At 45.9% G+C, this 27,014-nt stretch overlaps 1 protein-coding gene across 4 annotated transcripts in view; it reads right to left on the bottom strand.

The window, feature by feature from the left end:
- adgrd1 (adhesion G protein-coupled receptor D1) overlaps positions 1–27,014 on the bottom strand; it is a 259,133-nt gene that overhangs the window by 88,413 nt on the left and 143,706 nt on the right. For all 4 annotated transcript variants that reach the window (XM_059654884.1, XM_059654887.1, XM_059654885.1 and 1 more), the window contains 2 exons: positions 18,957–19,060; positions 14,342–14,453 (listed from right to left, as the gene is read on the bottom strand). In XM_059654884.1, the coding sequence (XP_059510867.1) occupies positions 14,342–14,453; positions 18,957–19,060 (216 nt within the window). The remainder of the gene's footprint in view (positions 1–14,341; positions 14,454–18,956; positions 19,061–27,014) is intronic.

Genomic DNA, 27,014 nt, shown 5'->3' with positions numbered 1-27,014 from the left:
ACCTTCAGGTGGCATCACTGTGGCACTGCAGGAGGCCCAGGGTGGACATGCCGTCTAAAGAATGGGAGGGGGAGTGGAAATGGCTCGGGACTGGGAGGTGCATTGTTTGCGCTCAAAGACCCAAATCCATCTGCACTAGCATCCCCAGTACATTTCTTTCTAGCTGTGCATGTCGGCACTAACTTCTGGACAATGACATGATCGACACACACACACACACACAGAGTTGAGAGGGAACATCGCTCTGCACCTCAGAATTCCACAGGTATTCTCCATCTAGGTAATACATTGCCTTTCTTTTATTCTTCCCTCCAAAGAGAACAACTTCACCTGTTTGTACATTATACCCCATTGGCCAGGTTTTTGCTCAACCTGCTTATATGAAGTATGTCCATTTCACCACATAGTTTCCAACCCATCTGGCTGCAAATTTAATGACCCAGCCTTCTCTGCTCTCCTCAAAGTTACTGCAAAGAGCTGAAGCCCAACAGAGATCTCTGCAGGATCCCAGTGATCATATCCCAGCAATCTGAAAAGAATCGATTGATGAGAAATTAGATTGGATTCCCTACAGTGTAGAAACAGGCCCTTCGGCCCAACAATTCCACACCACCCCTTGGAGCATCCCACCCAGACCCATCCCCCTATAACCCACACAGCCCTGAACATTACAGGCAATTTAGCATGGCCAATCCACCTAGCCTGCACATCTTTGGACTGTGGGAGGAGACTCACATAGACACGGGGAAAATGTGCAAACTCCTCACAGACAGTTACCCGAGGCTGGAATCGAACCTGGGTCCCTGGCGCTGTGAGGCTGCAGTGCTAACCACTGAGCCACCGTGCCGCCCCTAGACCTTTCCCGAAACGTCAGCCTCCCTGCTCCTCTGATGCTGCTTGGCCTGTTGTGTTCATCCAGCTCCACACCTTGTTATCCCAGGATCCATTGATGAATTGTCTCTGTTATTCAGCAGCAGGACAATCTTCTATCCATTTCATCCCCTGCATCGTGTGTTCCTTTTTTGCATGATAACCTTAATCCACCTCTTTCTCGAATCCCTTCTGCGTAAAATAATGGAAATGGTTGTATAGTTCAGAACAACCCAATATCAGTATCTGTGTGATGTTTGAGAATGCTTGACTCGCACAGACTGCCTGCAATATGGAAAAGTTAATTACCCTCCAAAAGAATTCTTTGAGCTGTGCTCAGAACTGAGGCGCTATACAAATGGAAGGAATTACTCTGATTTTAATAAAATTACAAAGACAGCAGTAAATAAATGTCAGTGAATGACATTGATTGGATCTCAGTGCCCTCCATTAACTGTAGCATGTTTCTCAATGCTTCGAAAAAGGAAGCTCAGATTGATCACTTCTTCACCTATTGTAAAGTTCATATGCCTATAAAGTCTGATTTGCAGCAATCTTAACAAAGGCCAACCATTTGACTGAACTTACAGAAACCTTCTGGCAATAATTTCTGTTAATTACTCCATAATTAAATTTCCCTCAGACTCAAATTTCCAATGGAAATTCTGCAACTCAGTCTGAGGGCACAGGGCTCACTTTTTCAACTTTTGTACATCTTTAGTTGGCCTTTATTATAATCTACACTCTGCTGGCTCTGCTCATCCTTACATAAAGCTTAGCTCAAATTATTGTCATCGAGTTCCGGGGACTATATGAAGTGTTTTAAAAATTGATTCATTTAGCATGAATCTCTGCTTCTTTGTAGGTTTGCTGCTAATTTGACATGGCCAATTATAGAACCACACTCATTAATTATTCCTACTCCTCCTTAAACTGTCTCTCTTTTCAGGCAATTAGAATGGTGTTCATTTTCAATCCAATTCAAACTGACAGGGGGTCATTGCTCACTGCACTTATCCAATCTTACAATTAGCCTCTGTCTCCTTGTACCACCCCCCAATGTGGGGTGGCACGGCAGCTCAGTGGTCAGCACTGCTACCTCACAGTGTTCGGGCTCCAGGTTCAATTCCACCCCTGGGCAACTGTCTGTGTGGAGTTTGCACATTCTCCCCGTGTCTGCATGGGTTTCCTCCCACAGTCCAAAGATGTGCATGTGAGGGTGGATTGGCCATGTTAAATTGCCTGTAGTGTCCAGGGATGCCAGTGCTGGGTGGGTCAGCCATGGGAAATGCAAGGTAACCATAGGGGTGGTGGGCCTGGGTGGAATAATCTTCAGAGGGTCAGTGTGAACTTGATGGGCTGAATTGCCTGCTCTCACAGCTTAGGGATTTGATGATTCTATGATATGTACCAAAAAAGGACTGGTGCACAAAGTTATCTGAAAAATCATAGTTAATTATTGCCAGTAATGATCCTGCAATCCGTAGTGTCGAATAAGAGCTGAATTATATGAGAATGGCTCACATTTTCATCTTGACGTGTAACCTGCAAATGAGGGGCACATTTGTTCAAAATCTATAACTGCACAACTTGTCAACCCACACAGGAAGGCAAAGGCCTCGTGGTATTGCCACTAAACTATTCATCCAGAAACCCTGGGGACTTGGGATTGAATCCTGCCATGGCAGATGTTGGAATTTGAATTCAATAATAACCTGGAATTAACAGTCTAGTGTCAATTGTCAGGAAAAACCCACGCGTACGTGGTCTGGCCAACATGTGACTCCAGACGCACAGCAATGTGGTTGATTCTTAGTTGCTCTCTGGGCAATTAGGGATAGGCAATAAATGCTATCTAACCAGCAATGCCCTCATCCCAGGAATGAATAAATAAAAAACATGATGTCATAAAATGTCCAGGGCAGAAACAATCCATTTAGCTGAGCAGAGCCACACCAACTCACTCACAATACTCTTCATCTCATCCTATTGCCCTCTCCTTTCATTATTCGTCATGAGACTTCCTACAAATGAGGACCAAGAGTAGGCCACTCGGCCCATCAAATCTGCTACACCATTTAATAAGCGCACAGCCGATCTCATTTCAACTTCCGTTCCAGATTCCTGCAAATCCCCAATAATCGCTCATCCCCTTAGTTATCAGGAATCTATCTCCCTCAGCTTTAAAAAATATTTAGAGATTCTGCATCCACTGTCTTTTGAGGAAGGAAATTCCAAAAACTCACAGCCCTCTGTGAGAGGAACGCCTCCTCATCTCCATCTTAAGTTGGCGACCTCTTATTTTGAAACAGTGACCCCTCGGTCTAGAATCTCCCACAAAAGGAAACATCCTTTTGATAACAGCCCATGAAATCCCCTCGTGATCTTATATGTTTCAGTTCAGTCACCTCTGACTCTTTTAAACTCCACAGGATACATGCCAACTCATCTTAAACTTAAGACATAGAGTCATAGCGTAATTCAGCATCGAAACAGGCCCTTCAGCCCAAACTGGTCCATGCTGACCATGGTGCCAAATCAGCTCATTCCAATTGCCCACATTTGGCCCATATCCCTCTCAACCCTTCCCATCCGTGAACCTAACCAAATTTTTTTTATATGTTGCGGCTGTACCTACCTCAACCATTTTCTCTGGCAGATCATTCCATAAACACACCACTCACTGCGTGAAGAAGTTGCCCCTTGGGTCCTTCTTAATTCTTTCCCCTCTCACTTTAAATCAATGCCCTCTAGTTTTCAATTCCCCATACCTGGGGGGAAAAAAAAACTAGGCGCATTCGTTCTAACTTGGCCTCTCATGATTGTATACACCTCAGTCAGGTCACCCCTCAACCTTCTGTATCCCAAGGAATAAAGCTCTACCCTGCTCAACTTCTGAAACATATGTCATGTCTTCTGAAACATATTTAATCTATTCATTCCAATCACTCCCCTGGGTGCAAGTCCCGCATTCTCACATTCACTAATTAAAGACGTCTTCCTCAATTTCTGACTGCATTCATTAACGACTTCCTGAGTTAATTCTGATGCAGGATCATCGACCCGAACTATTAACTCCCTCACTCTCCACAACTGCTACCAGACATGTTGAGTGTTGGCAATTTTTTCTCCTGCTTTTCTTCAGGCGTTCAACATGTGTAGAAATTTGATTTTTGTATGGGAAATATTTTTCATTCTCTCCTTGAACATGGGTGTCACTGGCTGGGCCCAGTATTTCTTGCCCATCCCTAGTTGCCCCTTGAGAAGGTGGGGTGGTGAGCTGCCTTCTTGAACCGCTGCAGTCCCTGTGCTGTAAGTAAATGCCCTTAAGGAGGGAATTCCAGGATTTTGATCCAGTGACACTGAAGGAACAGCGATATATTTCCAAGTCAGGATGGTGAGTGGCTCGGAGGTGTACCTGCAGGGAGTGGTGTTCCCATGTATGTGCTGCCCTTGTCCTTCTAGATGGAAGTGGTTGTATGTTTGGAAGATGCTGCCTGGGACTGTATTCACTGGAGCTTAGAATAATGAAGTGGGGTCTCGTAGAAACATACAAAATCCTGATAGCACTGAACAGGCTAGAGGGGGGATGAATGTTCCCAATGCTGGCGAAGTCCAGAACTAGGGGTCATAGTCTAAGAGTAAGGGGCAGGCCATTTGGAATGGGATGAGGACGAATTTAGTTACTCAGAGATTTGTGAACTTGTGGAATTCTCTCCCACAGGAAGCTGTTGGGGCCAATTCATGAGATATATTCAAGGGGGAGCCGGATGCGGCCTAGTGGCTAAAGGGACCAAGGGGTTTGGGGATACTGAGATTGTATGATCAGCCAGGATCATATTGATTGGTGGTGCAGGCTTGAAGGGCCAAATAGCCGACTCCTGCAACAAAATTCTATGTTTCCGTGTTCCTTTGAGGTGGCTGGAGCCTTCAAACTGGGGAAAATCCGAAACTGGAATAAAGCAAGAAAGGAATCGCAGATATAACTGGGCAGGGACTAGACGAGGTGAGAAAACAGTCAAGTTGAAGTAGGAAGAGATGAGCTCTGTGGGACAAGACCAGGCAGAGGCAATGGGTCTGCATGGGCAGCCCTGATTGTGGAGTTTGGGAAGGAGCTACAAGTGGGCTGTGAGGGGTTGGGGGAGTTTAAACTTGAAAGGAGTGGGGTTGAGGGGGGATATCACTGGATGAAGTGTGGTTAGAGACCACCTGTGGACACAACAGCCTGGTGTTCCATGCTGGCGCCATGGTCCAGGGGGAAATAGGAGGAGGTATCTGAGGGCTGGCGCTCAGCCTGTGCAATGTCGAGGCCAGTCCACCAGACAGCAACAGCACTACCCTTATGGGCAGGCTTTGTACATCGATCACTTGGCACTTATGCTGTTTAGTGGCTTCACCAGGTGGGCACCTCATCTTCAGGTATAGCCTGGTGCTGCTCCTGGCTTGCCCCCCTGCACTCTCCATTGAACCAGGGTAGATCCCCTGGCTTGATGGTGATGGTTGAGTGGGGGATGTGCCGGGCCAAGAGGTTACAGATTGTGCTGGAGAACAATTCTGCTGCTGTTGATGGCCAGGAGGTCGGCCAGCTAAAAAACTATTGCCTGTCCCTAATTGCTCGACCGCACAGTGGTGGGTCTGGAGTCACACATAGGCTAGAGCAGGTAAGTTGGACAGGCTTCCTTCCCTAAAGGGCATTAGTGAGCCTGATGGGTTTTTCCTGACAATTGATAATGGATTCATGCTCATCGTTAGATCCTCAAATTCACCAGATCTGCCACGGCGGGATTTGAGCCCACGTCTCCACAACATTAGCTGAGTCTCTGGATTAACAGCTCAGTGATGACTCCACTAAGCAATCACACCCCCTCATAGAGAATATGTCAAGAATAGAAAGACATGAGGTTCCATTACAGAATTCTCAGAAACTGTAGTGGAGGTGGGGATCCAGGAAAAAGTATTTTGAATCTTGAAAATGGAGCAGTATTAAATGGACAAGACACTGCTTAGAACACTGAGGGGGACCTTATAGAAACCTATAAAATTCTAAGTGAACAAGGCACAGGAAGGATGTTCCCCAAAGCCTGGGAGACCAGAACCTCAGGTTGCAGGTTAAGGATACAGAGTGGCCCAGTAAGGGCTGAGAATGGGGAAAAATGTCTTCACTCAGAGGGTGGGGAGCCTGTGGAATTCTCTCAACAGAAAGCGGTTGGGGCCAAATCATCGAATGTTTTTGAGAAGGAGTTAGATCTAGTTCTTAAGGATAAAGGGACCAAAGGGTATAGGGAGAAAGTGGGGAGGGGAGACTGAGTTAGGTGGTCAGCTGTGATCGTAGTGAATGAGGAACAGGCTTGAAGGGCTGAATGACCTCGTCCTGTTCCACAAAGTCCATTGTAAATTCACCAGCTTTTTCCCACATGTCAGAGAAGATGAAAAACACTGGAACTATTTCCACTGGAATAGAAAAGATTAAGATGAAATTTGAGGTGTTTTCGCAATGTCTAACAGCTTTGAAAGAGTAAACAGCAAAAGGCCAACTTCTTCTGTTGCAACCTGTGTGGAAATAGATTATCAACATAAACCTGCCAGAGGGAGAGGTTCGGAATGATAAATGTCTTTATGCATAAAGTTATTAAAAACTGTGATACTTTGGTTCTGGGTATGAGGTTACCAATCCTTAGGAATAAAAACAAAGGGGAGGACCACGCGGAGAACGGGGTAAATGGGATACATTTTTGATTGCTTTTTCTAAGACATAAGATGAGCAGAATGGGATCAATTTCTCTGTGATTCAAAATCCAACATGAGCTCCAAAGAAGGGTCACACTGGTTTGAAACATTAAATCTGTTTCTCTCTCTGCAGATGCTGCCAGGCCTGCTGAGTTTCTCCAGCTACATCTGTTACTATTTTACGATTAATTAATCTTAACATTGTTCCTCTAATCTTTAAATAGATATCTCAGATATCACTCCAGCTTCTGGGGCAGCTCGGTGGCTCAGTGATTAGCACTGCAGCCTCACAGCACCAGGGACCTGGGTTCAATTCCACCCTCGGGCAACTGTCTGTGCGGAGTTTACACATTCTCCCCGCGTCTGTGTGGGTTTCCTCCGGGTACTCCGGTTTCCTCCCACAGTCCAAAGATGTACAGGCTAGGTGGATTGGCCATGCTAAATTGCCCGTAATGTTCAGTGGTGTGTGGGGTATAGGGGGATGGGTCTGGGTGGAATGCTCCAAGGGTCAGTGTCGGCTTGTTGGGCTGAAGGGCCTGGTTCCACACTGTACGGATTCTATGATATATGATTCCCTCCCACGAGTCTTTGTTTTACTTTTGCTGCACACTGAGGTAACAGTTGTGCAGTTTTATATCATCGGAGGATCGTGGGCTTTGTTCAATGCTCCTGGCTCTGCAGGTGCACACACCTTATTTTCCACCTCACACTGCTTGGGTAACTGGAGGGAGGGTGCTCATCATCTTTATTGCCAGGTCTCTCTCTCTTCACCCACTGAAATTAACAAGCTCCCTTTGTATGCTACCAGCCTGCCCAAAGGTCCCAGTGAAAGACTCTACAGCAACTTACATTAACCATCACCTATCACACATTCCCAACATCTGTAAATATTCCCCAAACTCACCTTCCACTGCACTGAGCATTTCTACATCTCTAGTCTGATTCAATTCTTTGGTTTAAGGTGTGTACGGAGTCTCAGTGGGTCACTCTGGGTAAGGCTATCATAAGTTCATATCCAACCCCTGACAGGATAGACAGAGTGTAGTGGGCGAGGGGAGGCTCGGTTAAACACAGTCTGAACTCAGGTTCACGTGTTGTATGAATCTGAAACTGATGTTCAAATCCGTTAAACCACCTTCTTTCAGCAAGGCACAGTGCAGCGACAGAGTACATCTCATCAAACCTCAGGCTAACAGGAGAGATACCCTCACAGTCACATCCTCATATGCACTATCCATCAGGTGAGGTGAGACTTTATCAACATCACAAAGAAATATGGAAGTGCATTGTGGCCAGCTCTCGGCCTTGGTCCCCATTAAGAAAGAACTCTCAACAAGTGTCAGTTTGCTCCCGTTCTGCTGCATCAGTCTGAGCAGAGAGCTGCTATAGAATGACTGCACACAAACACAGCTAAATTACATGGCCTGGCTCTGTATATTCACTCTGGTTCAGAAGAGCTTCATCGAATTGTTCAACACATGAAAGGGGTGATGGTGCAGATAGAGAGAAGCTGATGGGGTGGGGGTGGGAATTCAGAACATGGGAATGGAACCTTAAAATTTCAAGCCAGACCATTCCACAATGACACCAGGAGAGGTTTTTTACACATGTAAGAGGAGGTGGGGTGGAGGTGGGGGGGGGGGGGGGGGGGGTGCCTTCTGGAACTTTCTATCACCCCCTCCCCCAAAAGACTGCTCAGAGTCAGGCGTAAACTGTAAATGTCAAATCTGAGACAGTGAGAGTTCAGAGGTAACAAGGTGTGGAGCTAGATGAACACAGCAGGCCAAGCAGCATCAGAGGAGCAGGAAGGCTGATGTTTCGGGCCTAGACCCTTCATCAGAAAATAGCGAGGGTGAAAAGGGTTACAGTACATACTAAAATGGGTACACAGACGATCAAATTGAATCATGGAGCTAATGTGAAGGAGTCTGAACGATTTCCTCATGTGCCAATGATCCCAGTCAGCTGGTTAATGACAGTTTGCCCAACACAGGGCAGAAACTGACAAGTTCATAATGACTGGTCTCAACAGTTCTCACAACACAGATAATCATTGAGACAACGAAACAAAACTGCTGTAAGTCAATCATTCAACACCACGCTATCTCCCAGAAAAGGCCATTAGGATCATTCTTCTTTCACTTTGTTCCATGAGACAGTTTATTTTTCCTGCACTTTTCTAAAGTGACGGCACCAAGCCAATGATCCAGTAAATGAGAATCTGTTTGTTCCATCGTCAGAAATACACAGATTCTGGAAAAGGAATTTCAATTGCTCATGAATTTCACACACATGATGTTCATCAGCTCTGAACTGCAGAACATCTCTGGTTTGGATCCAATAACACTGCACCCTCGTGATGGGTAACTGGGCTGCAATGAAAATAAAAAAACTGATGTGCTCAACATTTGGCAGAAATATTTATAAGTTGGAACGGTAGGATTTATCATGTTTTTGTCAAGTGATTCTGAGATCTCTATTCTGGTAACAATTGCACTCTCATTCCTGAGTTAGAGGGTCATAGATTCAAGCTTCACTCCAGTGACAGGCTCAGGACGCAGGCTGGCCCTCCCAGTGCAGTATCGCAAGAGCGCAGCCCGATCAGAAATGTCACCTTTCAGATGAAATATCAAGAAAAGATCCTGCCTACTCAGAGACACAGAACACTGGATACAGTCATTGTTGAGAGGGGTCTGCCATTCAACATGATCATTCTTGATCATTTAGCTCAACACCAGTCTCTACTCTCTCCCCAAGCACCTTAATACCTTTAGCCTCAGGAAATCTATCAGTTATTTTGTTGAATATATTCCGTGGCTCAGTGTCCACAGCCTAATGTGGTAAAGAATTCCCCAGGTTCACCAGCCTCTGGGTGATGCCATTCTCCACATCTCTGCCTGAAGTGGTCTGTTCTGTATGCTGAGACCTTGACCCCTTGTTCTGGAACATTCCCCCACCTCCGCGCCCCACCTTTCCCCTGACCAGGAGAAACATTCTCCCTGCTCCAGTCTATCCAGCCCTGTTTGGATTTTAAACGTTTCAGAGAAATCCTGCCGTTCTCGTAAACTCCAGTGAACACAGGCCCAGTCGACCCAATGCCTGCTCCGACGACAAACCTGCCGTCCCAGGGATCAGCCTGATGGACCTTCACTACACTCTCTCAACGGTAATGATATCCTCTCGGAGGTAAGGGGGGCAGAACTGTCCCCAATATTCCAGGTGTGGTCTCACCAAGGCCCTGTACAGTTACAGTACAAACTGCTCCTGTCCTCAAACCCTGTTACAAAGGCAGCCAACAAAGCATTTACCTTCCTCGCTAGTTCCTGCACAGAAACCTGCTTTCAATCACTGTTGTACAAAGACAGCCAGGACCCTTTGTACATCGACAGCCAGGACCCTTTGTATATCGATAGCCAGGACCCTTTGTACAAAGACAGCCAGGACCCTTTGTACATCAACCTTCCCCAATCTATCATCATCGAAATAATACCCTGCCGTTCTGTTTGTCTGGCTGAAGGGGACAAGTTCACTTCTCTGCATTATCCTACGTCTGCGGTGGATTTGCCTAACAACATACTGTGTCTAAGCTGCCATGGATGCTTCTGACATCCTTCTGCCACTCACACTCCCATTAGTTCTCGGCAAATTTGGAAATATAACTTCCAGTTCCCTCCTCCAAATCATTGCTATGCAATGTGGGTCACAGAGCCCCAGCCATCGGTCCCTGTGGACACCACTTGTCACCACCTCCCACTACAAAAAAACACCCCGTTTATTCTGAAAAACGGTCTAGGCCCGAAACGTCAGCCTTCCTGTTCCTCTGATGCTGCTTGGCCTGCTGTGCGCATCCAGCTCCACACCTCATTATCTCAGATTCTCCGGCATTGGCAGCTCCTACTAGCCCCGTTTATTCTGACTCTGCTCTGTGTCTGCCAACAAATTCTCAATCCACACCAGGACCATTACCACCAAGCCCCGGGCTTTGATTTTGCCCAGCAACCTCTTACATCCACGCTTTTAGCAAAAGCTTCCCGAAAATCCAAACCCACCACATCCACTGGTGTTCCCTCATCTACTCTAGGCAGACAAAAAGACAGCAAAACACTTCAACACAGTTATCCCTCAACCAATATCACCAAAACAGATTGTATTGCTACCTGTGGACTGTGCAAACTGACTGCCACATTTTCAATGTTAAGCAGCATCTACACCTCCAAAATATTTTGTAAGCTGCAAAGTACTTTGACACATCCTGAGGCAGTAAAAGTCACTATAAAAATGTATTTTCTTTCACAACCTCAAATCCCCAGCTCATGGTGATTGAGAGAAGAATGTTAACCAGGACCAGGGACATCTCCCCTGTACGCTATGGAGTTGGTAATGTCCTCCTGCAATGCTTGTCAAGGTCCTGACTTGAATGCTGATGCAAAAGACTGGGTCTCTGACAGTGTAGCACTCCTACAGCAGTTCACACAGAGTTTCAGTCTAGATTACAGATGACAGTCTAGAGTCAGAAGGCATAGAATGTGTGTGGGTAGAGTTCAGGAACCACAAAGGAGAAAAGACCCTGATAGAATCATGTACTGACTTCCTAGCAGTAGTCAGGATGTGAGGCAGAAAATAAATCAGGAGGTAGCAAAGATATGTAAGAAAGGTGCTACTACAATAATCCTGGGGGACTTTAACATGCAGGTAGACTCGGAAAATCAGGTTGGTAGCAGGTCCCAAAAAGGAATTTGAGGCTTGTCTATGAGATAGTTTTTTGGAGCAGCTTGTGGTAGAACCCAACGGGGAAATGGTAATACTAGATTTGGTGCTGTGTAATGGGACAAACCTGATTACGGCACTTGAGGTGAAGGAACCCCTAGGGGACAGTGACCAGAGCATAATAGAATTCAGCCTGCAGTTTGAGGGGGAGAAGCTGGAATCAGAATCCCTTTACAATTGAACAAAGGGAACTATAAAGGAATGAGCGAGGAACTGGCCAGAGATGATTGGAAGGGGAGCCTCACAGGGAAGATTGTGGAGCATCAATGGCAGGAGTTTCCTGGAGCAATTTGTGAGGCATTGCAGAAATTCATCACAAGGAAGAAACAAACACACTAAGGGGAAGTTGAGGCAGACAAAGGAAGTCAGTGACAGCATAACAGCAAAAGAAAAAGCATACAGCGTAGTGAAAATTAACGGGAAGCCAGAGGATTGGGAGCACTTTAAAAACCAGCAGAGGATGACTAAAAAAGCAATAAGGTAGGAGAAGATGAAATATCAGAGTAATAAATATCAGCTAATAACATAAAAGAAATTGCAAGAGTTGCTTTAAATATCTCAAAGACTGAGGCAGAAGTGGACGTGAGCTGCTGGAAAATGGGCTGGAGTAGTAGTAATGGGGAGCAAATCAATGATGGAGGAAAGGAATCGATACTGTGTGAGAGTCTTCATGGTGGAAGACACCAGGAGTATACCAGAACTCCGAGAGAGACACGAGGCAAAGGAGAGTGTCATGGCCATCACTAAGAGGTGGTGAAGCTGAAAAGTCTGAAGGTGGATAAATCACCCAGATGAGATGGACTACGCCCCAGAGTTCTGGAGGAGATTGTGGAGGCATCGGTGGGGATCTTTCAGGAATCACTGGAGTCAGGGACAGTTGCAGAGAACAGGAAAATAGTTAATGTAAATCCCCACCTCCCCCGCCCCCATTCAAGGAGGGAGGGAGGCAGGAGACAGGAAGCTACAGGCTGGTTAGCCTGACCTTGGTCGTTGGTAAGATTTAAGAGTCTATTATTGAGGATGAGATTGCAAAATACTTGGAAGTTCACGGTAAAATAGGGCTCAGTCAGCACAGCTTCATCAAGGGGAGGTCATGCCTGACAAGTCTGTTAGAATTCTTTGAGGTGTAATGAACAAGTGAGACAAAGGAGAGCCTGGGGACGTGATCTATTTGGATTTCCAGAAGGCCTTTGACAAAGTGCCTCACAGGAGCCTGTTAAATACGATAAGAGCCCATGATGTTAGGGGTAACGTATTGGCATGGATAGAGGATTGGTTCACTGGCAGAGGGCAGAAAGTGGGGATAAAGGGGGTCTCTTTCAGGGTAGCAGTTAATGATGGGTGGAGTTCAGTTGTTGGGAGCACAGCTATTCACACTATATATTAATAATCTGGACAAAGGAACAGAGGGCATTGTTGTTAAATTTGCAGATGACACAAAGATGGGTGGAGGGACAGTTAATGTTGAGGCAGTGAGGAGGCTATAGAAGGGTTTGGACAGGCCAGGAGAGTGGGCAAAGTGTGAGGTCATGTACTTTAGTAGGAAGAAGAGGCATCAACTATTTTCTCAATGGTATGGAGGTGCCAGTGTTGGATGGTGGAGGGTGGTGGGGGGAAGTCAGAAGTCACATGACACCAGGTTATAGTCCAACAGGTTTATTTGAGATCACAAGCTTTTCGAGTGTAGCCCCTTTGTCAGATGAAGTGGAGAGAGCACCCAGGCATAGAATATATAGGTGGAGCGATCACTGCAAGATACTTCCAGGTAACTGGGTGCCAAAAGATCAGACAAATGGTGTGAGTGGAGTGTCGACAGACTGAATAACAAGTCTTTGTGGGTGATCAAAAGTGTCAGATGGTGTGAGTAAAGTGTCGCTAGCTAAATGGGATAATGAGACCTTAGTATTTTTTTCTAAAAGTTGCCGTTGGAGTCTCAACAGGGGTAGAAGCTGCTGGAGGTTTGAAGAAGTAGAAGCTATTCTGCTTCCCCTCTCTCAGTTAGAGCTAGAAACTGGGGTTTCTCCTCCTTCTGCAGGTGTGGCATGTGAGGAAAACTGAATTCTGAATTTGCCTTTTTGCCAAGGGGTGTATTTATAGGATGTTACTATGTTGGAATGGTTATTATTCAGTTAATTCTCCCAATGGAGTTACGTTATTTTAAGTTCTTCTCTGTTTTGTTGTATTTTAACTACAGTGTTACAGTGAATGGTGTTTTGCTTAATGTTGAATAGCTTGGCTCGTCAAATTCAAATCTGGAACACAGCACGTTACTTTTGCCTTCATGATAAGAAAAATTAGGGTCTAGGCGACTTTCTTCACATATTTTGCAGGGGTTTGGTCTGGTTCACAACAATGTCAACAGGAAAACCATGACCAGAAATTACATCAATAACAACATTTCATATTTATTTCAAACCTTTGATGCAGTGAATGTAGCATACAGAAGTTTAACTAAAAAAACATTTGGCAGGAGGCCACATAAGAATATTTGATTGCAGATTTTCAAAATATTAATAGAAGAGATCAGTTTTCAGTAGCATTGGGAGGGTGAAGAGTGAAGCAGTAAGACAGATAGAGGGAGGGACAGCTAAGATTCCTGATGGCCCACACTCGAGTGTTCAGGTGAGAAGGTGATGTGAGGACGGTTTCAGAAGGAAATGGGCTGTGGAAGGGGAGCAGCTCACAGGTAGATGTTGGCCAGGTGGAAGGAGGTAGGTCTTGCGAAGGGAGAGAATGTGGTGTCAGAAACCCCAGCTTAGGGAGCTCTAAGAGGGCGTAGACATTGCAAACAGGATTGTGTGGCTAGAGATCTAATGTTGAATCTAAACCATGGCCACTCAGGGTCCATGTACAACAATCACCATGCCAACACATTGGCTTCCCTTCCAGAAGCTTCTGCAGCGCATAGACCTTGGAGTCTGAGAAGGGACAATGCTTTGATCACACCCTCAGCCCTGCCAGAATGCTTCTCACTTACCGTGCCTGGTACGAAGCGGAAGCTGATCAGAAGAAGAACCTGAGCCACAAGAATAGCAAACGAGAGGTTGGCGTGGATATGATAACGCTGGTTACGGATCGCGCTCACTGACCTGCAAATCACCAAGATCAGGAATGAACAACCAAGCACAAACAGAACAATCAAACACAACAGATTCAAAGATTAACTCGGCTCGTACCCCATGAACTGTCTCAGTTAGAAACCAGTCCCCAGCCTAGGCACCAAACATGTTGTCATTGAATTCGCTGATCACACAGAGAGATCAGGCAGTAAGTTGTGAAGAGAATATGAGGATGCTGAGAAGGGACACAGAGTGTACATCTTTTAGCAGGTAATGTCGAACAATGAGAGCTGGTCAACTTTAGCAGGAAGAACAGAAAACCAGCAAATGATTGAAATGGAGGGAGACTGGAGAGCTCTGAGCAGATGAGGGATCTGGGCATCCTACTACATGAATCACACAAAATTGGTCTGTAGGTGCTATTAATCTGCTGTTTACTGGCAAGTGGAATAGAAAATAAATGTAGGGAACTGTCCCCTTCCACCACCAGCCTCCACCACCCGGCCAAGCTCACCCTCACGCTGAACAATTTCTTCTTTAACTCCTCTCACTTTCTCCAGGTCAGACGGGTGGCCATGGGTACCCACACGGGCCCTGGTTATAACACGGTGTGGGGCTGGAGGAACACAGCAGACCGAGCAGCATCAGAGAAGCAGGAAGGCTGATGTTTCAGGCCTAGACCCTTCTCAAGAAATGGGGGAGAGGAAGGGAGTTCTGAAATAAATAGGGAGAGACGGGGAGGCGGATCGATGATGGATAGAGGAGAAGATAGGTGGAGAGGAGATAGACAAGTCAAAGAGGTGGGGATGGAGCCAGTAAAGGTGAGTATAGGTGGGGCAGTGTGGAGGGGATAGGTCGGTCCAGGGAGGACAGACAGGTCAAGGGGGTGGGATGAGGTTAGTAGGTAGGAAATGGGGGTGCAGATTGAGGTGGGAGGATGGGGTAGGTGGGAGGAAGGACAGTTTAGGGAGGTGGGGGCGAGCTGGGCTGGTTGTGGGATGCAATGGGGGAGGGGAGATTTTGAAGCTTGTGAAGTCCACATTGATACCATTGAGCTGCAGGGTTCCCGAGCGGAATATGAGTTGCTGTTCCTGCAACCTTCGGGTGGTATCATTATGGCACTGCAGGAGGCCCATGATGGACATGTCATCTGAGGAATGGGAGGGGGAGTTAAAATGGTTCAAGACTGGGAGGTACAGTTGTTCATTGCGAACCAAGCGGAGGTGTTCTGCAAAGCGGTCCCCAAGCCTCTGATTGGTTTCCCTGATGTAGAGGAGGCCACAAAGTGAACAGTGGACACAGTATACCACATTGGCAGATGTGCAGGTGAACATCTGCTTGATGTGGAAGGTCTTCTTGGGGCCTGGGATGGGGGTGAGGGAGGAGGTGTAGGGGCAAGTGTAGCACTTCCCGCGGTTTCAGGGGAAGGTGCTGGGTGTGGTGGGGTTGGAGGGGAGTGTGGAGCGGACAAGGGAGTCACGGAGAGAGAGGTCCCTCCGGAAAGCAGACAAGGGTGGGGATGGAAAAATGTCTTGGGTGGTGGGGTCGGATTGTAGATGGCAGAAGTGTCGGAGGATGATGCATTGGATCTGGAGGTTGGTGGGGTGGTGCGTGAGGACGAGGGGGATTCTCTTTTCGTTATTATTGTGGGGACGGGGTGTGAGGGATGAGTTGCAGGAAATGCGGGAGACACAGTTGAGGGTGTTCTCGGCCACTGTGGGGGGCAAGTTGCGGTCCTTGAAGAATGAGGACATCTGGGATGTACGGGAGTGGAATGCCTCATCCTGGGAGTAGATGCGGCGTTGGCGAAGGAATTGGGAATAGGGGATGGAATTTTTGCAGGAAGGTGGGTGGGAGGTGTATTCTAGGTAGCTGTGGGAATTGGTGGGCTTGAGATGGATATCGGTTTTTAGGTGGTTACCTGAGATGGAGACTGAGAGGTCCAGGAAGGTGAGGGATGTGTTGGAGATGGCCCAGATGAACTTAAGGTTGGGGTGGAAGGTGTTAGTGAAGTGGATGAACTGTTTGAGCTCCTCGTGGGAGCATGAGGCGGCGCCGATACAGTCATCAATGTAACAGAGGACGAGGTAGGGTTTGGGGCCTGTGTAGGTGCGGAAGAGGGACTGTTCCACGTAACCTACAAAGGGGCAGGCATAGCTGGGGTCCATGGGGGGACCCATGGCCACCCCCTTTGTCTGTAGGAGGTGGGAGGAATTGAAAGAATAGTTGCTGATGGTGAGGACGAGTTCGGCTAGGCGGATGAGGGTGTCGGTGGAGGGGAACTGGTCAGGCCTGCGGGACAGGAAGAAGTGGAGGGCCTTTAGGCCATCTGCTGGGGAATGCAGGTGTATAGGGAATGGACAGCCATGGTAAAGATGAGGACAATAGGGTCAGCAGAGGTATATGAGGTCCCCTGTTCCAACATCAGACTGTTCAAATTGAACAGCACAATGAGCAGAGATACAATTGGGCCAAGTGAGTGTCAACAAAGGCAGAGACCAATAAGCCCAGTTTGCTGAAGCTTCCCTTCAGGTTTATGATGGATCAAGACAGTGTGGAACAGAAGTGATGAACAAATAGCAGATTTTTGGAGGATCAGTGTGGAGGTCAGAAACACAGACAAGGAACTGTCACTGGAGATGGCTCCAAGGCGATAGAAGTGTAAAACAACAGACCAAAACAAATCTAAAATACAGAGGAGAAGCTCAATAAACTGATCGAGAAAAGAAACAGCAATAAAACTTGGGTTAAAAAACCCAGGCATTATTAAACATACACTTTCTAGCACAGAGCAGTGACAGACGTAGAGCTAGGTTAGTGACAAAGGGTTAGTAAATTGATCAAATATCTCTTTAAGTCCATAATTATTGATCAGTGAGAATACAGATTCCCCAAAAAATGAACAACATGACAGGATCTGGGCAATATCCAGGCCTGGGCTGACAAGTGGCAAGTAACATTCGTGCCATATAAATGCCAGGCTGTGACCATCACCAATAAGAGACAATCCAACCACCGTCCATTGACATTCAATACTGTTACCGACACTGAATCCCCCGCTAACAAACATCCTGTGAGTTACTTTGACCAGAATCTGGCCTGGATCAGACGCGATGAGAGCAAATGCTGCTGAGAATATCTGTTAGAAACCCCTGAACAGCAGGTGAAAAGAAAAACTACACAGTGTCCCTCTAGCTCTTCACTCTCCGATTGCTGGAAGGCCACTATTCAAAATCCATGGTTTACTAATTTCTCGTTTCTAACCTGCATGTTGTGCTTTATTTTTCATTGTGTTTTTATAGCAAATAAATTTATTTTCTCTTTGACTCAAGAAATCCCGGTTCTATTGGCTCCTTTAAAAACATAAGTACAAAAGTACTGGGAAGGTGTGTTCCTTGTTTTAACTGAACAGAGTTGCGGAGTTTAAGGTTATAGACAATAGGCAATAGGTGCTGGAGTAGACAATTCGGCCCTTCGAGCCAGCACCACCATTCATTATGTTCATGGTTGATCATCCACAACCAGTATCCTGTTCCTGCCTTATCCCCATAACCCTTGATTCCACTATCTTTAAGGTTGAACAAAGATCGAGGGCCATTCCTCCCTCCCTCCTTGCACAAGATCAGAACAAATTGAGAATCCGCGCCCGGGAATCAGTCACAATTCGAGTACATGTCAGCACGTGTGGGAGGGTGCGTGTCTGAGAGAGTGAGAGAGAATGGATGTGCATGACAGAGACAATGTGAGCGCATGAGAGAAAATGAATCTGCAACTCTGCATAAGGGCAAGAGAAAGAGTGAGTGAGTGGGAGAGAGAGAGTGTATGTGTGTGTGTGTGTGTGTCTGTGTGTGTGTGTGTGTGTGTGGGTGTGTGAGAGAGAGAGTGTGTGTGTGTGTGTGTGTGTGTGAGAGAGAGAGAGAGAGTATGTGTGTGTGTGTGAGACAGAGTGAGAGAGTGTGTGTGTGTGTGAGTGAGTGTGTGTGCGTGTGTGTGTGTGTGTGTGAGATAGAGAGAGTGAGTGTGTGTGAATGTGTGTAAGAGAGTGTGTGAGGGAAGGAAAGTGTGTGAGAGACAGGTGTCTGTGAGAGACAGTGCGTGTGACAGTGTGTGTGAAACAGTGTGCATGAGAGAGAGTGTGTGTGTGAGTCTGAGTGTGAGAAAATGAGTGAGAGAGAGTGTGTGAGAGAGTGTATGGGACAGTGTGTGTGAGTCTGAGTGTGAGAGTGTGTGAGAGTGTGAGAAAGAAAGAAAGAGAGGATATATGAGTGTGTATAGTGTAGGTGAAAGTTTGAGTGTGTGTAAGAGACAGAGTGAGAGAGAGAGCCATGTGCAAGCGAAGGTGAGATTCACGGCCTTGTTTAAAAACGATGAATTAAACTGCGTCTGAATTTACATTTCCCTTGAGTCATGAAACTGTGTCTCATTTGTCATTGTTGAACGGTCTATCATCCAGCTCCCTTTATGCAGATTCCCAGCAGCTGGGCTGCAGTGATGTGCCTGAGTAAGAGAGTGATGAGTGTTACTGGTACTTACGAGAGAACAGCAAATATGATGAGAGTGACCATCAGGCAAACAATGGACAGAGAACAGCCAATGTATGTTATAGCAGAGAGCGCCACCTGGTGTACCTGCTCCAGCTGGTAAAGAGAGGCAGAAAAAAACACTTTAAGTCCAAAATACCAAACTCATATCAACATATTCAATCAAGAGCTGTCTTCATTATTGATGAGGGTCTGTTTTAAACTACTGCATCTCTATACAATGGCATGGTCTTTATTTCAAAGAAAGGTAAGGGAGTTCTGCCTGGTATCCTGGGCCCCATATTTGTCCATTAACTAACGTCACTGATCATTATCCCACGGCTGTTTGCACGATCTTGCTGTCACAAATTGGCTGTCAAATTTCTGACAGTACACTTAAAGTGTCACCAGACTCAAAACATTAACTCTGCCTTCTTCCAACAGATTCTGCTGGACGCGCTGTGTTTCTCCAGCAGTTTCTGTTTTTGTTCTACTTTCAGAGTGCTTAGGGATGCTCCATGGTTGTGAATGGCTCTCTGTTACATAAATATAGGTTCTCTTGTCTCTCTACAAGACGTGCAGATCCTGGATTCAGGCCCCAACTTCACTCTATGACCTTCACCATCAGCAGGCAATACATCACTGATACAGGACATTCCCTGGTGACTGTGAACTCGAACTCAGGTCAGTCTGTATTTATTCACTGAAGTATCTTCATATACCCTCACTTCAAAACGCGATACAAATCACATGAGCAGCGTTCATGCCAATTTTCACACCCACGCTTTACTGTGGGCTGTACCCATTCCCCAAGGACTGGAAACACAATACACAAAAACACTTCAATGGTATCAGAGACAGCAGGAACTGCAGATACTGGAGAATCTGAGAGAACAAGGTATAGAGCTGGATGAACACAGCAGGTCTAATAGCACCTTAGGAGCAGGAAAGCTGACATTATCCCCCCTCCCGCTACTGCATCTCCGGGATGTGATGAGGGGAGGGGAGATAACACCATCTCTCCTGCTCTTATGATGCTGCTTGGCCAGCTGTGTTCATCCAGCTCTACACCTTATTATCTCAACGGTGTCAGGAGTTACTTTAGGATTGAAGGGAGAGGTGTTGTAACCTTTCATTACTCTGACAGTGGATACAAAACAGGCTGTCCAATAGAAGACACAGGGTGAGATTAGGTGGGAAGTATTCAGCCTGGAGCTCGGTGACCAGTGGTGTCTGCAGGGGTCTATTCTGGGACCTCTGCTCTTTGTGATCTTTATAAATGAGTTGGATGAGGAAGTGGAAGGGTGGGTTAGTAGGTTTGCTGATGGCACAAAGGTTGGTGGAGTTGTGGACAGTGTGGAGGGCTGTTGTAGGTTGCAATGGGATATTGACAGGAGGCAGAGCTGGGCAAAGAAGTGGCAGATGGAATTCAACCCAGAAAAGTGTGAAGTGATTCATTCTGGAAGGTCGAATTTGAAAGCAGAATACAGGGTTACTGACAGGATTCTTGGCAGTGTGGAGGAACAGAGGGATCTTCGGGTCCATGTCCATAGATCCCTGAATTCTGCTACCCAAGTTGATAGGGTTGTAAAGAAGGCGTATGGTGCGTTGGCTTTCATTGACAGGGGAAGTGAGTTCCAGAGCCACAAGGTTTTGCTGCAGCTCTATAAGACTCTGGTTAGACCACACTTGGAATATTGTGTTCAGTTCTGGTCACCTCATTATAGAAAGGATGTGGAAGCTTTAGAGAGGGTGCAGAGGAGATATACCAGGATGCTGCCTGGACTGGAGGGCAGGTCTTAGGAGGAAAGGTTGAAGGAGCAAGGGCTTTTATCACTGGAGCAGAGAAGGGTGAGAGGTGACTTGATAGAGGCTAACAAGATGATGAGAGGCATAGATAGAGTGGATAGCCAGAAACTTTTTCCCAGGGTGGAAATGACTATTACGAGGGGGCATAATTTTAAGGTGATTGGAGGAAGGTATAGGGGAGATGTCAGAGGTAGGTTCTTCACACAGAGAGTGGTGGGACGTGTGGAATGCACTGCCGGCAGTGGGAGTGGAGTCAGATACTTTAGGGACATTTAAGCGACTCTTGGATAGGCAAATGGAGGATAGTAAAATGTAGGGTATGAAGGGTAGAGTGATCTTTGCAGGATAATAGGTCACTACAACATTTTGGATGGGGTCTAGCTTCTTGAGTGTTTTTGTGTATTGTGTTTCCAGTCCTTGGGGAATGGGTACAGCCCACAGTAAAGCGTGGGTGTGAAAATTGGCATGAACGCTGCTCATGTGATTTGTATCGCGTTTTGAAGTGAGGGTATACAAAGATACTTCAGTGAATAAATACAGACTGACCTGAGTTCGAGTTCACAGTCACCAGGGAATGTCCTGTATCAGTGATGTATTGCCTGCTGATGGTGAAGGTCATAGAGTGAAGTTGGGGCCTGAATCCAGGATCTGCACGTCTTGTAGAGAGGCAAGAGAACCTATATTTTTGTAACAGAGAGCCATTCACAAGGGCCTGTGCTGTACTGTACTGCTCTATGTTCTATGCTCACCTCAGTGACCATGCATTTTCCACCCTCTCTGTAAATGTGAGCTCATTGAAATCTCAGGACCACCCACCGAAATTCCCCTGACCCCTGTCACCTCCTGTCCTTACTTCTACCGTGTCTCTCACCTTGGCAATGACCCTGTTTTCTAGCTCTCCTCTGAATTCTCAAGACCCCAAGTCTCCCTAATTTCCTGCAGCTCACAGTACTCTGAGATCTCTGCTCTTCTCTCATTCTGGTCTTTGGTAGATGCTCAATTTCAATCAGTCCCCTAACAGCAGCTGGACTTCAATCTTACCCTCCCTGGACTTCTCTGTCTCCCAACTTCTTACAAAACACTCCTTAAAACTCCCTCCTTGAATGAACTCTTGATTCAAAATCACCTCATTGTGGCTTAGTGTCAAACGCTGAGAAATAATCGTCAAAGGCTACAGTTTCCGTGTGACTTTATTTATCTTCATTCTGGCGTGGATGTATATGACATGGTGACTTAAATAAAAACACAAATGGAGAGCAGGAGTAGGCCACTCAGCCCTTCTGCTCTGTGGGATTATGACTGATCTTCTACATCAACTCCACTCCCACCTCTGATCGCCTCTGTTGATTTCCTGACTGACCACAATTCATTGGTCCTGAAAAATCTCTTGATCTCAAAGTTGAACATTCACAGGTCTCTTGTGCACAGAATTCTAAGGATTTATAAATCGGTGACTGAGGAAACTCATCATCCTCTCTGTCCTAAAAAGCTGTCCTCTCACCCACTGAGAACCATAGCTCTGCATTCTCCAGGCAGGGGAAACAGCCTGTCAAAGAATTCCATACTCTACAATGAAATCACCACTCACCTTTCTAAATCCCAGGGAATATAGGACTAGTCTACTCAAACTCTCTTCTCAAGAAAACCTCCTCATGCCACAAGCACCCAGTGAACCATCACTGAAGAACCCGTGGGTGGCAGTAAATTCTTTCTGACAGAAAAAGACTAAAACTATACATGGTAGCTGAGGTGTCATCTCACCAAGACCTCCTTAATCCTAATTTCCAATAGTCTTGGAATAAATGATGCCTGGATGGGTGCAGCTCCAAAACACTCAAGAAGGTAGACCCCATCCAAGATGAAGCATAGAGTCATACAGCATGGAAACAGACCTTTCGGCCCAACTTGTCCATGTTGACCAGGCTTCCTAAACTAAACTAGCCCCATTTGCTGGCATTCGGACCATATCCCTCTAATGTTTCCTATCCATGTACCTACCCAAATGTCTTTTAAATGTCACTTTAAAGCAGCCCCCACTTGATTGTCACCACATCCACAAACACCCCACTCCCCCCACCACCGCGCTCAGTCGCAGCAGTGTGTACTATCTACAAGATGCACTGCAGAAAGTCACCAAAGATCCTCAGGCACCTTCCAAACCCACGACCACTTCCATCTAGAAGGACAAGGGGCAGCAGATACATGGGAACACCACCCCCTGCAAGTTCCCCTCCGAGCCACTCACCATCCTGACTTGGAAATATATCGCCGTTCCCTCACTGTCGCTGGGTCAAAATCCTGGAATTCCCTCCCTAAGGGCATTGTTGGTCAACCCACAGCACAGGGACTGCAGCGGTTCAAGAAGGCAGCTCACCCCCACCTTCTCAAGGGGCAACGAGGGATTGGGCAATAAGTGCTGGCCTATTGCATGAATGAGTAAAAGAAATTCAGAATCAGGATTCATCCCAACTTTGGAGTGAAGTGAGTGACTGTGATGAACAATGGGGCTGAGTTTTATTGTCGGATTGAGATCACCCAGTTTGATGTGACTCTGGGGCGAACAGGCCTCCTGGAGTGCCCTGGTGTCTCCAGGGATTCAGTGTTAATAACAAAGTTAAAATGAAATGTTCTCAATGTTTGTCTTTTCTGTATCGCCTTTCGTGGCTATCAAAATGGGGTAAATACTGTATTTATTTTATTTTTCTGTGTTTTTGATCGGGGACTGAAATGGGAAGAGGACTGTTTTCAAAAGCAGGGATTTTTGAAGGGTTTGCTGTATTTTTTAAAAGAGACTTACTAATGCTCACTGTAAGGGCTGTTTACACTGTCATGGGTTGAAGCAGAGGGGGAGGGTACCACAGGCAGGCAGGAGCGCTGCGGAGGGTTGTGGGATTTGTGGGGAGGGGGGGTGTGGTATTCAGTATAAAGGGATATTCAGCAGGTCACAAGTAGCTAATGAGTCTGTGGAAAGGTGACCAGATGTCAATGAGAAAGACCTGCGGCCTACCAACAATGATGTGACTGGCTATACAACTTGTGAGTATGAAGGTTTGTTCCAAAACCTTTGGGTCTTGGAAAAGGAAGGAGCTGTCCCCTCTCTGCAATAAAAAGAAAGCATCAAGCATGAAGAAAAACAATTTATTTGCATCTGTCTGATGCTGGAAGCTGTAGCTTTTAACCAATGAAACTCAGAGAATGTATAAGCTGTGAACCAGTCACCCTGCACCTCCTGTAAACAACTACAAGTCCCTGGAAAAGGACAGCTGAGGAATAGCAAGTCCTGACAAGACAAAAGAATCATCTCAGGAAACCCTGTGAACAGGGACCATTCTCAGTCTTTCCCCCTGCCCATAACACCAATTTTTTTTGTGTCTGTATGTATGTGTACTGGGGCTTTGTAAGGCACATTAGAGTTTTAATCAGTACAGTATATGTTGATGATTCATAATTATTTATTATTTTCCAATACACCTCCCCGGTGAGGTATACCTATGGAAGATGTAGAGGCAAATCTGGCGTTAGAGGTCATTTGACAAAACCTCCAGGAATACATTAATCTAGAGTTAGTAACTCCTGATTTGTACTAACAGTGATGAGGTGATTGGATATAGAAATGTGAGAAATGAGGAGTTAGACCAGATCACAAAGTGATATTCTTTGTTCACTCACACTGTGCTCCTGATTTGAACCTCCACCTGATTTACCTTTTGTAGATTAATGAGACTGTTCCGCATTTTCTTAAAGTGCCAAGCACAGGTTTCAATCAATGCATTCCCATCATTTTCACACAGTTTATCAGATCACATAGTAACAGGTCTGTGTGTTTAACACTCAATGGCTTTTAACACTTACTAGTGGATTCCGGTTTTTTTTAAATCCCCAACACATCATCAGTGGAAACATGAATGAAAGAACTAGCAGCAGGAGTAGGCCATTCAGCCCCTCAAGCCTGCTGTGCCATTCAATACAATCACAGCTGATCTCACTACTCCACAGTCACACTTACTCACAGAGTTAGAGAGAAACAGCACAGAAACAGACTTTTTGGTTCAATCTGTACATGCCAACCAGATATCCTAAATAAATCTAGTCCCAACGGCCAGCATTTGGCCCATATCACTCTAAACTCTTCCTATTCATGTACCCATCCAGATGCCTTTTAAACATTGTTATTGCACAAGCCTCCAACACTCCCTCTGGCAGCTCATTCCATACACACACCAACCTCTGTGTGAAAAAGTTGCTCCTTAGGTCCATTTTAAATCTTTCCCTTCTTACCTTAAACCTATGCCCTCTAGTTTTGGACTCCCCCACCCTGGGGAAAAAGACCTTATTTATTTATTCGCAGGTAGACAGGATAATGAAGACGATGTTTGGTATGTTTGCCTTTATTGGGCAGTGCATTGAGTATCGGAGTTGGGAGGTCTTCTTCACTATCCTATCTACCTGCAACTCTAGCTTCAAGGGACTATGAACCTGCACTCCAAAGTCTCTTTGTTCAGCAAAGCGTATAACCATTAAGCGTATAAATCCTGCCCTGATTTGCCTTTCCAAAATGCAGTACGTCACATTATCTTTTCTAAATTAAACTCCATCTGCCACTCCTGGGCCCATTGGCCCATCTGATCAAGGTCCCATTATATTGATTAGATTCCCTACAGTGTGGAAACAGGCCCTTTCACCCAACAAGTCCACACCGCCCCTTGGAGCATCCCACCCACACCCATCCCCCTATAACCCACACACCCCTGAACACTATGGGCAATTTAGCATGGCCAATCCACCTAGCCTGCACATCTTTGGACTGTGGGAGGAAACCGGAGCACCCGGAGGAAACCCACGGCAGACACGGGGAGAATGTGCAAACTCTGCACAGACAGTTACCTGAGACTGGAATCTAACCCAGGTACCTGGTGCTGTGAGGCTGCAGTGCTAATCACTGAGCCACCGTGCCGCCCCTAAATCAGGTTTCTCTAAATCAGTTACTCTGAGGTAACCTTTTTGGCTGTCCACTGCACCTCCAATTTTAGCTTCAACTGCAAACGTACTAATCATATCTCCTCTTTTATATCCAAATCACTTATATAGATCCTGATAACATTTAAATCTTGCTAGCGTGTCTAGAATCTATAACCCTCTGCCTTCGAAGACTCCACCATTTTTTGTAAAGAGAGTTATAAAGGCTCAGAGAGAGAAAAATGTTCTGCTCTTCTTGATCTTAAATGGGTGACCTCTCATTTCTAAACAGTGACCTGCTCACTCCCCCAATGCCCCTGCTTTGGACTTGTACAAATCTAATGAACAATCACTCATGTTAATGCCTTTCAATGATTTCTGAACTCCCTCCATCTGCCTGCATATCCCACAGCCACCCCCCCAACCCAAATTACCTGCACTGTGACTTAATCCAGAGCAGACTGCCTGAGAATTAAGTCTGGAAATAATCCTCACAGAATGCAGTGGAAACCTGATTTAGGTTTTAAACTGAAGGATTGGCAACTCTTTAAAATTCAGCTAAAGAGAACGGGGGAACAGATAAAGGACAACGGACTGTGAATGTAAACTAGCTAGGAGCCTAAGAAGCAGACTGTGTAATCTTTTGGATGTATGTAAAAAGGAGAGATTAACAAAGACAATTGTGCGCCCATTACAAGAGGAGACAGCAGGATTTATAATGAGGAACAGATAATTGGTATAAAAACTAAATAATTATTTTGTGTCTGTCCTCTCAGAGGATAGTCCAAGAAAATTCCCAAAAATAACTGAGATCCAAAGGAGGAGTGAGAATGATGCCCTTAATATTTGTAAAAAAGTGATATTCGATAAATTAACAGGACTGAGAGTTGACAAATCACCAGGACCCAAGGATTCACATCCCAGATGTTGAAAGAAGTGGTTGTAGATCATGGATACATTGGTAATCACCTTTCATGATGTTGCTGCTCTTAGGATGGTTTCTGCAGATTGGACAGTTGCAAAATCAACCTCACTATTTAAAAATGAAAGGTGGGAGAAGTTGGGGAACTACAGATTGATAGCCCCACCGTCAGTGTGGGGAAGTGCAAGGATTTCTCTTTTTTTTAATGCTCATGTGGGCCGTGGGTGTCACTGACTGAGTCAGCATTTATTGCGCGACTGTAGTTGCCCCTTGAGAAGGTGGGAGTGAGCTGCTTTCTTGAACCACTGCAGAACATATGCTGTGGGTAGGTGCGCAATAATCTTACAGAGGGCTTTGACCCAGTGACACTGCAGGAACGATGAT

Source organism: Stegostoma tigrinum, chromosome 26 (genome assembly GCF_030684315.1).
Source record: "Stegostoma tigrinum isolate sSteTig4 chromosome 26, sSteTig4.hap1, whole genome shotgun sequence".
In the NCBI taxonomy this organism is placed as follows: domain Eukaryota; kingdom Metazoa; phylum Chordata; class Chondrichthyes; order Orectolobiformes; family Stegostomatidae; genus Stegostoma; species Stegostoma tigrinum.
The sequence above is the reverse complement of the archived record's forward strand: the minus strand, read 5'-3'. Positions and strand labels throughout refer to the sequence as shown.